The 13,188-nt window shown below is 41.1% G+C and overlaps 1 protein-coding gene across 2 annotated transcripts; it reads left to right on the top strand.

Annotated features, from left to right (window-relative positions):
• ap3s2 (adaptor related protein complex 3 subunit sigma 2) lies at window positions 1–13,064 on the top strand. Of its 2 annotated transcripts, XM_030718180.1 has the most exons (6): window positions 3–201; window positions 2,501–2,592; window positions 3,075–3,186; window positions 9,152–9,223; window positions 10,228–10,335; window positions 12,092–13,064. In XM_030718180.1, the coding sequence occupies exons 1-6, from the start codon at window positions 133–135 to the stop codon at window positions 12,215–12,217; spliced, it is 579 nt and encodes a 192-aa protein (XP_030574040.1). In that variant the 5' UTR covers window positions 3–132; the 3' UTR covers window positions 12,218–13,064. The 2 variants fall into 2 exon arrangements, with proteins under 2 accessions (XP_030574049.1, XP_030574040.1); XM_030718189.1 differs by lacking the exon at window positions 10,228–10,335 and having other exon boundaries at window positions 1–201.
• The last annotated feature ends 124 nt before the right edge of the window (window positions 13,065–13,188 follow it).

Raw genomic sequence — 13,188 nt, 5'->3', positions numbered from 1 at the left:
CTCTGACTCACCGGATGTAGATAAACGAGACACCCGGCTGCTGGGAACCTCGAAGCTAACGTCAAACAGAGCCACAGTTGTAACGTTCTGCTAATTTTTCACGCTGTGTTCTGATAACGCCAAAGAACAGAGATGATTAAAGCCATACTGATTTTTAACAACCACGGGAAGCCGCGGCTGATCAGATTCTATCAGTATTTTGTGAGTATTTTAGCGGTTGCGGTTGAAAACGTTTTGTTTACCTGGCAGTCAGTGTTGGATCAGCGTCTGTGATGAACAGCCGCGGATGTTTCTGAAATCCTCCTGTGTTATGAGATGTTTTTCTGTGGCCAATTAAACCCGTTAGCGATGATGTGAGCGATAAAGGAACAAACTTGGAGCTAAGTTAGCCACTCTTCAGTTTTACTTCCGTTCTTCTCTAACAGACTTCTCTCTTTATAACAAGGAATGCATACGTCATCTAAATTATCTGCTAAGATAAACCGACCTTTATGATTCGTAATAAATTTTGCATGTGTGTATTTTAGTCGGACTAACTGTCCTGAAATCACCAACTTTGCATCATTGTTGATCTTTCTGCATCGTATCTTGAAGCTGCAGGAAAATGGGCCTGTTCCTCTCTGACAACAATCTTATACCATTGGAAAGTCTGTTTATTTCCCCTTAAATGGGGCCACAGTTGTAAGGAAAATGCATTTGCAGGTTGAGCAGCAGAGTTAAGTATGTGGGTTACGCCCATAACTTGGCAGATCTTCTCTGCCAATGCCAAACAGTTTATTTTGCTATTGGCTCTTGTTTGGTGTTTAATGGATTAGATGATTGAAGTCTGAAAAAACAAGACATATTGGCAATTTAACAATTTATTCATTTAACAAACAGGGGCCTCAGTAGCATGTGGAAGAACCATACGCAGCCACAACAGCCTGGCACCTCCTTCTCATGCTGGTCACCAGTTTGGTCACACACTGCTGTGGGATGGCATCCCATTCTTCAACTAGCTTTTGTTGCAAGTCAGCCAGTGTGATTGTGGTGAGCGCTCAGCCAGTGTGACTGTGGTGAGCGCTCTGGCTGATCCCACAAATGTTCGGTGGGGTTGAGGCCATTCCATTCTCTCCAGTCCCAAATTCTGGAGGCAGTCGCTGATAAACACCACTCTTTGGGGATGAGCGTCGTCATTTTGGAGGACAGAGTTCAGTCCCAGACTGTAGAGGTATGGGATTGTCATGGGTTGCAGAATCTCATCTCGATATCCCTCAGCATTGAGATTGGCTCCAATGATGACAAACCTGTTGCCTGGGGAACCATATGCTGTAAGCAGTCACCAGCAGAATAAGCTGGCTGGCATTGGCAGAGAGGATTAGGCAAGTTTTTCATGGGCACAACCCACATGCTCAACTCTGCTGCTCAACTCACAAATGCATTTTCCTTACAAATGTGTCACCAATTAAGAGATTTACGATTTACTGCCAAGAGCTATTGTTATAACAAAGAACTAATCGATCAAACACAAATGTTCTTACTTTTTGTGCTAAGTTTATTTTAATATATAAATAATATACATTGTACCTCAGTCATATTGGAAAGGAAAATTATGGGGTCATTGTTCATTAACTGATGCTACTCTGGCACATGTGCTGCTCACATGCATATGTGGCGTATAGTCTGTAAGCTACATCCTTAGAGAGAATTTGAAACTTCAAATTGTATTCATTAAAGTGTTTCTTGAATGTAAAGACCATCTAAGAAAAATAACCAGTTAATTATAAGTAGGCTTGCATTCATTTATTTTATATAGTGCCAATTTACAAGAACTGTCACCACAAGACAGTTTGTATTGCAAGATAAAGACCTCAACAATCAGACTATCCCCTGTGAGCACGCCCTAGGCAACAATGGGCTGGAAGAACTTACTTTTAACAATGAAATGACCTCATAGTTGCTGCCAGCCAGAGGGGGAAATGAGGCGTAAAGTTACTTCTCGTTATCTGCATTTCTTACTGATGCACATCAGAGAGACAAAAACTTCAGACCTTCTTACTGTCTGCTCGCCACGGTTCACAGGGTTTTTCAGGTTTTTGTATGTGTTTATCTCTTATTTCGAACATAGCCTGCTCCGGAGCAGGGTAGATATGCAGCATAACTGCAGAGATGTATGAAGTGAACCACCTTCCCATGAATGACACCTGAGAGTTAAAACCTGAAATTACCTGGCTGAGTCCCTAATCCTGCTTTGAACTGCAGGGCTCCGCTTCACTGTACAAACTAAATCATCTTCTCTAAATAACCCCGTACATCTCTTTCTGCATTATGCTATGTTTAAAAAAAAAAGTTTCCACATTGGACAGCAAACGTGCCGATGCCAATATATTGATGACAGAACAATGTTTGGCTAACTGATATATTCTTCAGGTCCTACTGTAAAAGTTTGTTGAAAACAATGGGTTATAGCCAAATAGATCTAGACTTTAAAAAAAAAAAGTGTATTAATTTTTGCTTGCAGGCAGAGGACATGCAGCAGCAAATCATTCGGGAGACTTTTCATTTGGTATCTAAAAGAGACGACAACGTCTGCAACTTCTTGGAGGGTGGAAGGCAAGTGGGGTTTTCTCTAATTTTGTTTGTATGTAAAGGTATAAGAAAACAGGTACTCTATGTACAGCTATAAATCATAAGCTTGTTACTGCTGAGCGAGGCACAGCTGTCAGAGAAGCTGCACGACTTGCTCTGGCTGCACTCTGGTTTTTCTATAATAGATTTCTGGCCCAGGCTGAAAGGCAGACTTGTTGTTTGACTCGTGATGTGCTGTGCCAATTTAATTTGACAAACCTTCAAGAACTAACTGGTGTAAATCCTGAGCCACCTTTGGGAAATCTGACATTGGCAGCAGGTGACTGTGGTTGCAGTAGCATAGCTTTCACCACTAGATGGAGACAAATGTGTAAAAGTCTCAACCACATCTTTCAACTGTTTTTTTTTTTTTTTTTTGGCTCAACAGAAAACGTGTTTGATCAAACTCAGCATGAAGCCACACCTGAATGATCTCTTAATGTCTTTTTTTTTTAATCTGCTTTCAGTCTCATTGGTGGTTCCGACTACAAGCTGATTTACCGACACTACGCCACTCTCTACTTTGTCTTCTGTGTGGACTCGTCGGAGAGTGAACTCGGCATACTGGACCTTATCCAGGTCAGCTGCTGCTTTGTTGAATGGCTCTTTAGAAATATTTAACACGGAATCACACAACCGCTAGTCCACGCTTGAAAAGCAGAAACTTTAACCTGACCCTGGAGCAACAAGTACAAAATGTCTACAGGTCCTTAAATACACAATTACTCATTCATTAAAGGCCTTAGGAGCATTAACTCTCAAGCAGTCAAACTATTTTAGCAACAGAAATGATCAAGTGGGGTCAATTATTCTTATCAGTTTGTATTTATCATAACTATACTCTTTCCTTTATGTATAATAGATATTTAAAAAATAATTTAATGAAATAAATTTGGATTTTCAATCATAAGGTTAAGGGTTATCAGCTCAATGCTATGCCAGCAGAAAGCCACTTTAATTACTGCTGCTGCTAGCTTAATCTATAAGAATATAACACAGGGTTGCTGCGGGGTAGTAAAAGATAGTAAATTAAATGATGTCAAATTAAGGCTAGTAAAAGGTAGTAAAAGGTAGTAAACAGAATCTGACTTGGTAGTAAATTTTTCATCACCCCTTCAATATATTTTGACTTTTCCACTGATGCAGACTTTTTGTTTTTAGTTCGTTTAACTCAGTGGCGGTCCTAGCCTGTTTGGCGCCCTGGGCGAGCATCCCTGCCGGGGCCCTCCCACCCCCACCCCAACCCCCCATAGCAATCGCGCAGCAGCGCCTACCGCACTACTCCACTTGGGGGGTAATGAGCACCTGCTGTGTGGTGCATGTAGCTTTCTGCCATGGTCTGACAGACAGGTTTTAACAGAAGGTCTCCCCACCATCACAGGCACACTCAGAATTTCTTTTAAATTTTATTTGAAAAAACATGGAAGAAACTGAAATATTACACAGCTTCTGCTTACCTTCATCTTTGCTTATTTCTCCTGTTGTTCTTTTCTCTTTTTCCTAAACTGCACACCTGATGGCTTTGACCTTTTCCTTTCCATCTGCCGTAATTTGCACTGAAGCTGAATAGGTTATCACCACCACCCATCCACAGGGTTGTTAGATCTGACTGACAGTTGCCAGCCCAACACAACAAAACCTCCATTGAAACTCATGTTAATAGCACCAGGTGTGATATATATTTAACTAGAAGCACTCAGAGAGCGCAAACCTCCGCCAAGGCCATAGGGTCACTGACGCTGTAATACGTGTATCTAAATACTTTGAAATAATCTTTCATCTTTCCCAGACAACAATAACCCCCTATCCCGCAATAGTGTGTTACCTCGACCAGATCGCGGCTCCTAACCGTAGTAGGGAGACCTCTGGTCTCTACTTCGCTTGGCTCGTGGCTGGTAACTAACTTGCTCATCCATGTGGGTCACCTTTAGCAAGGCGGAGAAATGCAGCAAGTCGAAGGATTTTAGCAACAGAACTTTTATTCCTTTTTCCACCGCCACCGAACACACTTTTTCCCTCGCGCTCGTCTCCCACGCTAGCCCGCATACACACACACGGGGCAGAGAAAAGTGGGTGGTGTCTCTTAAAGGGGAAGGCTCTGCCTGTATCCCGCAATACTGAAGAATCCTTAAAAAAAATTCCTGGATCCAGATCGTGATTTGGATCGCCACCAAAATTTAATCACTTCTTCCTCTTGTCATTTCCAACCGCTCCACAAAATTTCAGTGACATCCGTTCATAACTTTTGGAGTAATTCTGCTGACAAACAGACAGACAGACAAACAAACAACGCAACCGAAAACATAACCTCCTTGGCGGAGGTAAATATACAGAGCTTTGGGTGAGTTGCCTTTATTTATAATTCAGCAGTTACTGTTGGCTGTAACCAGGCCAAAACTGTACAGGCATGAATGAATGAACCCGGCTGACTGTCTCACTCTCACGCCATCACTGCTTCACTTGACTCGCACCCCAGGCTGAGAGGAGAAGGGGGCGGGGCAGCGCTGTGTGTGTGTGACGATCTAGTGAAGCAGTGACAGCGAGACAGAGAATCCCCCGCCTGCCCCTTTCCTTCTGTTACAACCTGTCTGACCATTGCAGAAAGCTACATGCAATACACAGCAGGCAGAGGGCGCCCATTACCCCACAAGTGGAGTAGTGCGGTAGGCGCTGCTGCGGCGATCGCAATGCATTGGGGGAAGGGGGGCGGTCATGCCGCCCTAGATGAAATGCCGCCCTGGGCGGCTGCCCATGTCGCCCATATCAGAAACCGCCACTGGTTTAACTATAAGATCTGTTTAGAAATATAACTACTCAGCAGGACCTGAGCTGACGTTGTTGACGAGCGGTTCCACTGTCCGATCTGCGTTGCGCATGCGCGGAGTCATTTTGCGCCTTGTCATGGGAAAATGTAGTTTTCACAACTTTGGCTCGATGACCCGGCAAAGACTGGCTTAACCCTCCGGAGCTCACGGACGCGCTGGCGCGTCAAAACGACATCGCCGATTTTAGATGACGTAGCATCGGGACGCTGCTGCCATGAATCGAAAGTGCAGACTTCAAACTATGTGCCAGTTTTTAAATTACGTTGATAGGCCAAGTAAAACCAGAGTTATGCCCAATAATTTACGTCATACTTTTTCCTGTATATTGTCCTCACCTTCGATGCGCGTTTTGTGCAGAAATAAACGGCGAAAATGTGAGTTTCGCTAACAGGAAGTGCTTGCTAATAAAAACAAAGCAAAACAAAATAACTCCCGACAACCCCTTTCCTATTGGTGGAAAAATCAACCAATCAGAAAATTTTGCGGTAACACGATGCATTTGGGTGCATTTGACTGCTGCGGAGCAGGTGAAAAAGTGGTAAAAGGGACATTCCTGGCAAGTTTTGCCTGTGATGGGCCCCTCAGTCTTGTGGAGGACAGAAACTGTTTTTTGAGGTGGCATAAATAATTTCTCTAGCATCTTACTGTGAGTCTTGATTGCTCTGCCAATAGTTGTACACAAAAACACCTGAGGCCTTTCCTGCATTTTAATGTGAATAGTTGTATTTAACTTTATTATTTACTATATTTTTACACTAGTTTTGCAAATTTACAACTTACATTTGCATTTTAATTGTAAAAATAATTCGTTAAACATGTTTCTGATTTTTACAGTAAATAAAAATCTAACTTTTTTCTACTCTGATTTTATGTTTTTATGTGATTTGTAAGTCCAATGTCTTAATACAGTAGGTCAAAATGAAAGAATAACTATGCAGTCACACACGAGGTCCTGCTGAAAAAAAATTATACCAAACAAGGCAAGGTAAACAGTTTCTAAGGTCAACTATGAAGCTAAAAACAAAAGTAATCAAAATTGGCCAAATATACCCCGGACCCCAGAGGGTTAAGCTGGTCATGAGGAATGATCGAGAGGCGTTTTGTAAAGTGTGCAGAAAAAATATAAATTTGACCTGAAACGGTGTGACAGCGATCAAATCACACCGAGCATCCACCGTTCACCAGTAGCAACGCGTAGGGAGCAGATCCCTATTTTGTTTTTTGGTGCTACACAAAGCACCGCAACTGCAACCTCAAGGTCAGCTACGAGCACAAGTATTGCCGTCACACCTCAGCAGCAAACCAGTATTCCAAGATTTTATTGGAAAATAAATAATCGGCTTGTGAAACTTGAATTTCATTGCATTTTGTTTATATTTTTAAAAAAACAAATTTAGATGGATAGATTCAACTCATTGTCATTGTGCACACAAGGCACACAACGAAATGATCGTTCCAGATCACTCATCCAGAGACGAGCATCTGCGGTCATGCAGCCAGAGACCAGCGCTACCGTTAGGCAATGTGGTTTAAGTGTCTTGCCCAAGGACACAACGCAGCGTAGGGACAGGGACTCAAACCGGCAACCCACTGGCTGCAAGACGGGCGCCTACCTACTGCGCCACTTTTTGAAATGTGTTTATGAGGTCTTAGTCAAGACAAAGTCACAGTAACACCTTCAAGTAAGTGGGATACAGTTTTGTCTTTGGTGAGAGATGGGCGATCATCGTACATGGCTTAGTGCTGTGAATCCACAGCTACCCCAAAAAAGGCTGCTGCTCGATTTCGTCCTGGTAGTAAAAATATTTTAGAGGTAGTAAAAATAGGTAGTAAAAGGTAGTAAATTTAACTCTAGGATTCCTGTATAAACCCTGATAACATCATTTATTAGTATATTTATATTTTATTACACTGCATCAGAAAAAATAGGAGTAAATGCTTTTCTCTTGTTTAGACTCCCTCCTGCATGCTGCAGGTATGGCTGCTTAAAGATTTATCAGTTTATCTGCACACAGACAACTTTCAGTTTAGCTGAAATGAGAAATGATAGCTGTCGGTTTGTTGTGTATTGGATGGGGAGAGCTGAAAATCTCTTTTCTTCACATTTAAACGATCCACACGTGATTGGATGATGGACTTATTGTGAAATTACTGACTGTAAGGGAAAAAACCTGCTTGTTAGTGGGGGTGCATTTCAGCCATTTAGCTTAACTGGTGAATCGATCAGTGGAAACTCAGCCAACAGCCCAAAACAATTCAACAATAACAAACAGTTCAAAACACATTAAAAAAAAGCGGGCCAGCAGCTCAGCAACCAGCTTGACCCGGGTATTTTTTACTGGCCCTGGGCCCCTGGGACACCTCGAATCCAAAGAACGGAAAATTTCATCACCTAAAATTTGTACCTTGAGGTATGAGTTTAATGGTTAAGCTATGCTTTATTATTTATCCCAAACATTATGAAACTACTGTGTTACAGCAGCCAGAATATGAATAACAACTTAGCTCACTAAAATAAACACGTCACAAACCAAAATGGCTCGGAAAGGTTAAAAAAATCACACTAAAGACGGATCTCAGTTTAAAAGAAGGTAGACAAAAAAGTGAAGAGCTCAGTGAATCCAAATGTGAATATAATACAGTAAGGAGCCTCATGAGTAAAATCATACAAATAAATGCAGGTTTTTATGTGTGAAACAGTAAAGATTTAATGTTTTTGTCCTTGTGTCAGATAGATGGGAGACGGATGGGAGAGGCACAGTTATTTGGATGAATCCAAACAGTGTTCATTCAAACTGAATTCAAACAGAAATTATGGGAGAAGATTCCTTTGGCACCTGCATGTATGGATTAATTCCAGCAGCTAGCAGCTGAATATCCAGGCCCGAGGAATGTTCTTTGGCAGTGAGGTGTCTGGGATTACGGCGCTTTTCAACTAGTGCAGTCGCTCCACATTGCTTCTTATCACTCAGATTAACGTCCCTGTCCTGAGGCCAGCTGCAGTCACACTGTGGTCCAGGACGTGTGAATGTGGGAACGTCTCCACGAAACACATCATAAAACACTCACTGTGTTCTCGGTTTTCCCAGTATTCTGGGAAGATGCAACTTTAACAATAAATGGCTGGAGTGCTTCTGGAGCACACTGCACCGTGTTTTTGTTTTTGTGTGAGATTAATGAACAAATTTGTTCTTAAATTCAGCAAATTTTAAAAATTTGTCCATTTTGAACTGACGTCAGCGTGTTTAGTTGGAAACAAATATATTTTAACTTGAGTTTATGTCTTAAATTTCATTTGGCGTTGGTATTAAAAAAGTCTTAAAAAGCCTTAACGTTAACTTACTTAAGCTCCACTGATCAGATTCAGGCAATTTGCTGTTTGCTTTAAATGTTTATGATTTAATAAATTCTGCTGTTGCTCTCAGTGAAAATCTGACAGGGTAGGACAGAAAGCCTGTTATCTCAGATGCACCCTGTACTGACCTCTCAGCTAAATTATCATGCCGAGTGCTGACACACTCCCTTTTATCAGGGCTCAGATCTGGCTTCACATCTTTATTGACCCTGCGGAGAAATCTAGATGTTGTTGTAACTTTGGTCTGTGGCCATCGTAACTATATTTACTTATCCAGCAGTCAGAGACAGGAATACAAATCTGTTATTAAATCTGTTATTGAACATATTTCTCCTTTTTTATCCTATTGTTCTCTTCACTGTAGGTGTTTGTGGAAACACTGGATAAATGCTTTGAAAATGTCTGCGAACTAGACCTCATATTCCACATGGATAAGGTGAGTGGGGGAGCAGGGAGCCATTTCTGTAGAGCTGCGAGGATTAGTTGAATTATTGCTGAAAACTAATCGTGCCAGTAATTTTCCAAACATTCCTAATGGTTTCAGCTTCCCAAACGAGTGGATTTACTTATATGGCAGCAAAGTGAAAGTCTCCAGGTTTCTGCCTGTTTTGGGCGAAAAGAACTGTTTGAGTTTACAAGTATTTTGAAGACAATCACTAAAAAAAGCCGCATTCATAGGGGCACTGTTTTGTTTTTACCCATTCAAAAAAAATGGTTAAGATGAAGGGGAACTTGACATTTATATCTGAGCTGTAGAGAAACCTGACCCTGAGGTAATGTGCAGTCTATTAGTGTGTGTTTGTGTCTTTGCTGTTCAGCCAGATGCTTTTTTGAAACAACTGTATTTCAACCTGGACTCTCCACATGTCTAAAGTCCTCCTATCGCATCAGAAATTAATTATTGGCTTTCAAATAATGTATTATATAATACGTAATAAATGCTTTTAAAACTGTGTGCAGGGCTGTGTGCAAAATTTATGTTGTTCAGGCTACAGCTAGAGTCCATTTTCTGTTCCCCTGAGCTGAGCTAGATGTGTTGCTCGAAGCTGGTCAGACACATCCCCGGCCATCTTGATTGAATTTTCCCAGCACGAAATGGATGTCACGTGTGGTGCAGTGAGGTCTGGCCTGAGGAATGTTCCCAAAGTGAAACCTGGAAGTATTTCTTCTTGAAAGGAAACCTCTTTGCTGCTCTGCAGGCTGCAAACAAACCAACCTACATGGCATTGTAAAAGTGTCATTGATACTTACAGTCAGGGCTTTAAAAGAGGCTGACAGATGTGCAGCAGAAGACAGTTTTATGTTGCTGGAAGTATTTTCTGCCCACAGGAATGCAAACGTTTGAACGTTGTGAGTAAAAGATGCTTTAAAGAGAGAATTAAACTGTGCAAATGTAAGTGTGGCCGTGTGTTAACAGGTGTGCTCTGCTCTTTTCTGCAGGTCCATTACATCTTGCAGGAGGTGGTGATGGGAGGGATGGTGCTGGAGACCAACATGAATGAGATCGTAGCTCAGGTGGAGGTGCAGAACCGCATGGAGAAGTCAGAGGTCAGACCCTTTCTGTTAAAGGGGCAGGCTTCTGGGTTATTGCATGTTTAAGCTTGCAAACTGAAACGTATGTGAACCCCCCAAAATAGTACTTAATAATAAGCATTGTTAATAAATATTAAATCAACAGCTAAATGAACTTCAACAAAGAATAATTTGCTGTTAACAAACAATGAGATGCTAATTAATAATTGATTTGTAACCCTTCTATAAACATTACTTAGTCATTATAAAACTTGTAAATGTAAGTAATGAGTAAAGTGGATGAAAACATCATTTCGATGTTTATTATACACTCTTTAAAACTAATATTTTAAAGCGTGTATAAGTAGGCAAGTGGTGTGGAGTTGTTGTAAATCACAAGACTACAAACCTGGAGATGGCAGTTGGTGTCCTGTTTTAGTCACCATTCACAAATTGTGGTCTAATATGCCTCGTCATGTTACGCTGAAATATGATACACCAGGGGCGTTTAAATGTGGTGATAATGTATGCTGCCCTAGAGGGCCATCTAATGCATAGATTTATCTGTTTAACTCATCTTTTGAATAAAAACAGGTTCACTAATCAGTAATAAATCCTAACTTACGAAACAACAATAGGAAGTAATCATTAAAAAATTATAAAAGTATAAAATGTCACGTGTGCTGATGTTAAAGGTTTGTGTTTGTATCGTATAATCACATAAAACATTATCGTTTTACTTTTTGTGAACAGCAAAAGAAAAACCTTTTAACCAATGTTTAATTACATAGCAGATGTCTGTTTATTAACTGTGGTTATTATAAAGTGTTACCTCAAACTGGCTGCACACCATTGGGGGGGTTTAAAGGGGACTTCAGTTCATCCTCCACCTGAAACCAGCCATTTTAGTTTTCTCTACCTTTAAGCCAACTTTCTTCTGATTGGCTGCTCCTGCAAACAAAAGATTTCAACAACAGGTGGGTGGGGCTTATTAGCTTAGAGCCAAGGCTGTGTGCCAGAGATGACCATATTATGGATACCCCCTCTCTGATGTCATACAGATCCAAGAAAGAGAAAAACTGAGGAAAAAAAAGTGTTGAAAGAAGTCGCATTACTTTAAACTTTTACTATTTTTAATATGAGCGTCCACCATTGTGGCAGTGTGTATATAACAGAAAATAAGGAAATACAAAGTATGTAATATACTACAAAGTAAGTCTTACTGTATTACACAAAACCTGTTTACTTGCAGACTCCTCCTACATTATCAGGAGTTGAGCAACCAAAATTGACGCACAGGTACTCTCAAGGTCCTTATTATATTATGATGTCATCATGTTGACTAGCAACCTACCTGTTGACTAAAATCACAGACCAGATAATACTGTGGCATGGGCATGGACAAGCATACAGAAGTTTTAACTCTTTTTAAAGTAGCTCACTATAAAAATGCTTCATGCAAAAACATGCACCAACAATAAAACTATTGTAAATGAGAGGAGATGATGATATACGGCACACTTGGGTCCATTTGTGTTTCCTTGGATGTTGAGCATAAGCAGCTCAGTTAGGCTGAGAGACCAGCTCAGTTTCCTCAGAGCTGAGTGGACCTTCGCTTCAGAATCTGTGGATTTTTTCCTTTAAATCAAAGCATGAACACAGTGTCAGCCTGAATGAAGCTAATTCTGTGCTGCCCGTGCACTTGCATCAGTGCAGCAGTATTAACGATCACATGATGATTGCACACACAGAGGCTTTAAAGTTGTTTTCCGTGCTGTATTTCTCTGGGCAGGGAGGGCTGTCCGCCGCCCCAGCTCGCGCCGTCTCTGCAGTGAAGAACATGAACCTGCCCGAGATTCCTCGCAACATCAACATCGGAGACATCAATATCAAAGTGCCGAGCCTCTCGCCGTTCTGAACAGCTTTCCCGCTGAGCTCTGCGGGACCGGTGCACTACTGATACAGTCCCTCTCCACCCAGCTCTCTGGTCCATACTGAGAACACTGTTCTTAATAGAACCCCAGCAGCTTGCTTTCACCTTCATTCCTGTCTTCACATGTATGGAAGATAAACTCTAAGTTACTTTTGAGGTCTACTGAATCCATGTTACAGATTATTTGAAGGACTTGCACAACAATGTTAAGTGATTCCATGAAGCATTAAGAGTACTTTTATTATATATGCGTTGTTGTTTTTTTTTTTCCCCTATTTTGCCACCTGATTTCTTTCCTTTTCCAAAGGATAAATGAAAGCTGTCTTAGCCGAGTGTGTATTTTTGTGCACAGCTCTTCCAAATCTCAGCTTGAAAAGCATTCTCTTCTTCCTGGAGTGAGTTTTTGGACTCCATTCAGTCCACTGTAACATGATCTTTGGCTTCTGTTTGTGGCTAACACTGACTTGGTTCTTGTCACAGTTTTTCCATCTCCGTGATATATTTTGTCTCTGATGTTCTTGTGATTTGTGAATAATATCGTTCTCCAAGGTACAGAACATGCAAATGTTGTTTGGTTCTGGCCAAATTTTAATGTGCTATGGCAGGATCTTGCCCACATCTGTTAGGAGAGACTGCAGACTACAGTGACTATAACCATTTTTTTGGATCATTGAAATGTTTGCATAAAGTGTATTTGTGATTATGAGCTGTATTTAGTAGTCAGATATGATCAAATTAAGACCTTTATCATGAAATCCTTTCAAGGAAGGAGATGTGTCTTGGTGTCAAAGACATTTCTTGCCAAGGTAAATTAAATGAATGAAAGTATAAATCCCTCTGGCTGTGCGTTTTTCAGTAAAGCCTTCAGTTTTTTCTTGCATGTAAGCAGGCAGGTTGAGACACTGGCGCTGTGGTTTACCAGCGTTATATGAAACCTTCATCAGAACGAACACTCT

This window comes from Archocentrus centrarchus, chromosome 3, assembly GCF_007364275.1.
Source record: "Archocentrus centrarchus isolate MPI-CPG fArcCen1 chromosome 3, fArcCen1, whole genome shotgun sequence".
NCBI lineage: Eukaryota > Metazoa > Chordata > Actinopteri > Cichliformes > Cichlidae > Archocentrus > Archocentrus centrarchus.
The sequence above is the reverse complement of the archived record's forward strand: the minus strand, read 5'-3'. Positions and strand labels throughout refer to the sequence as shown.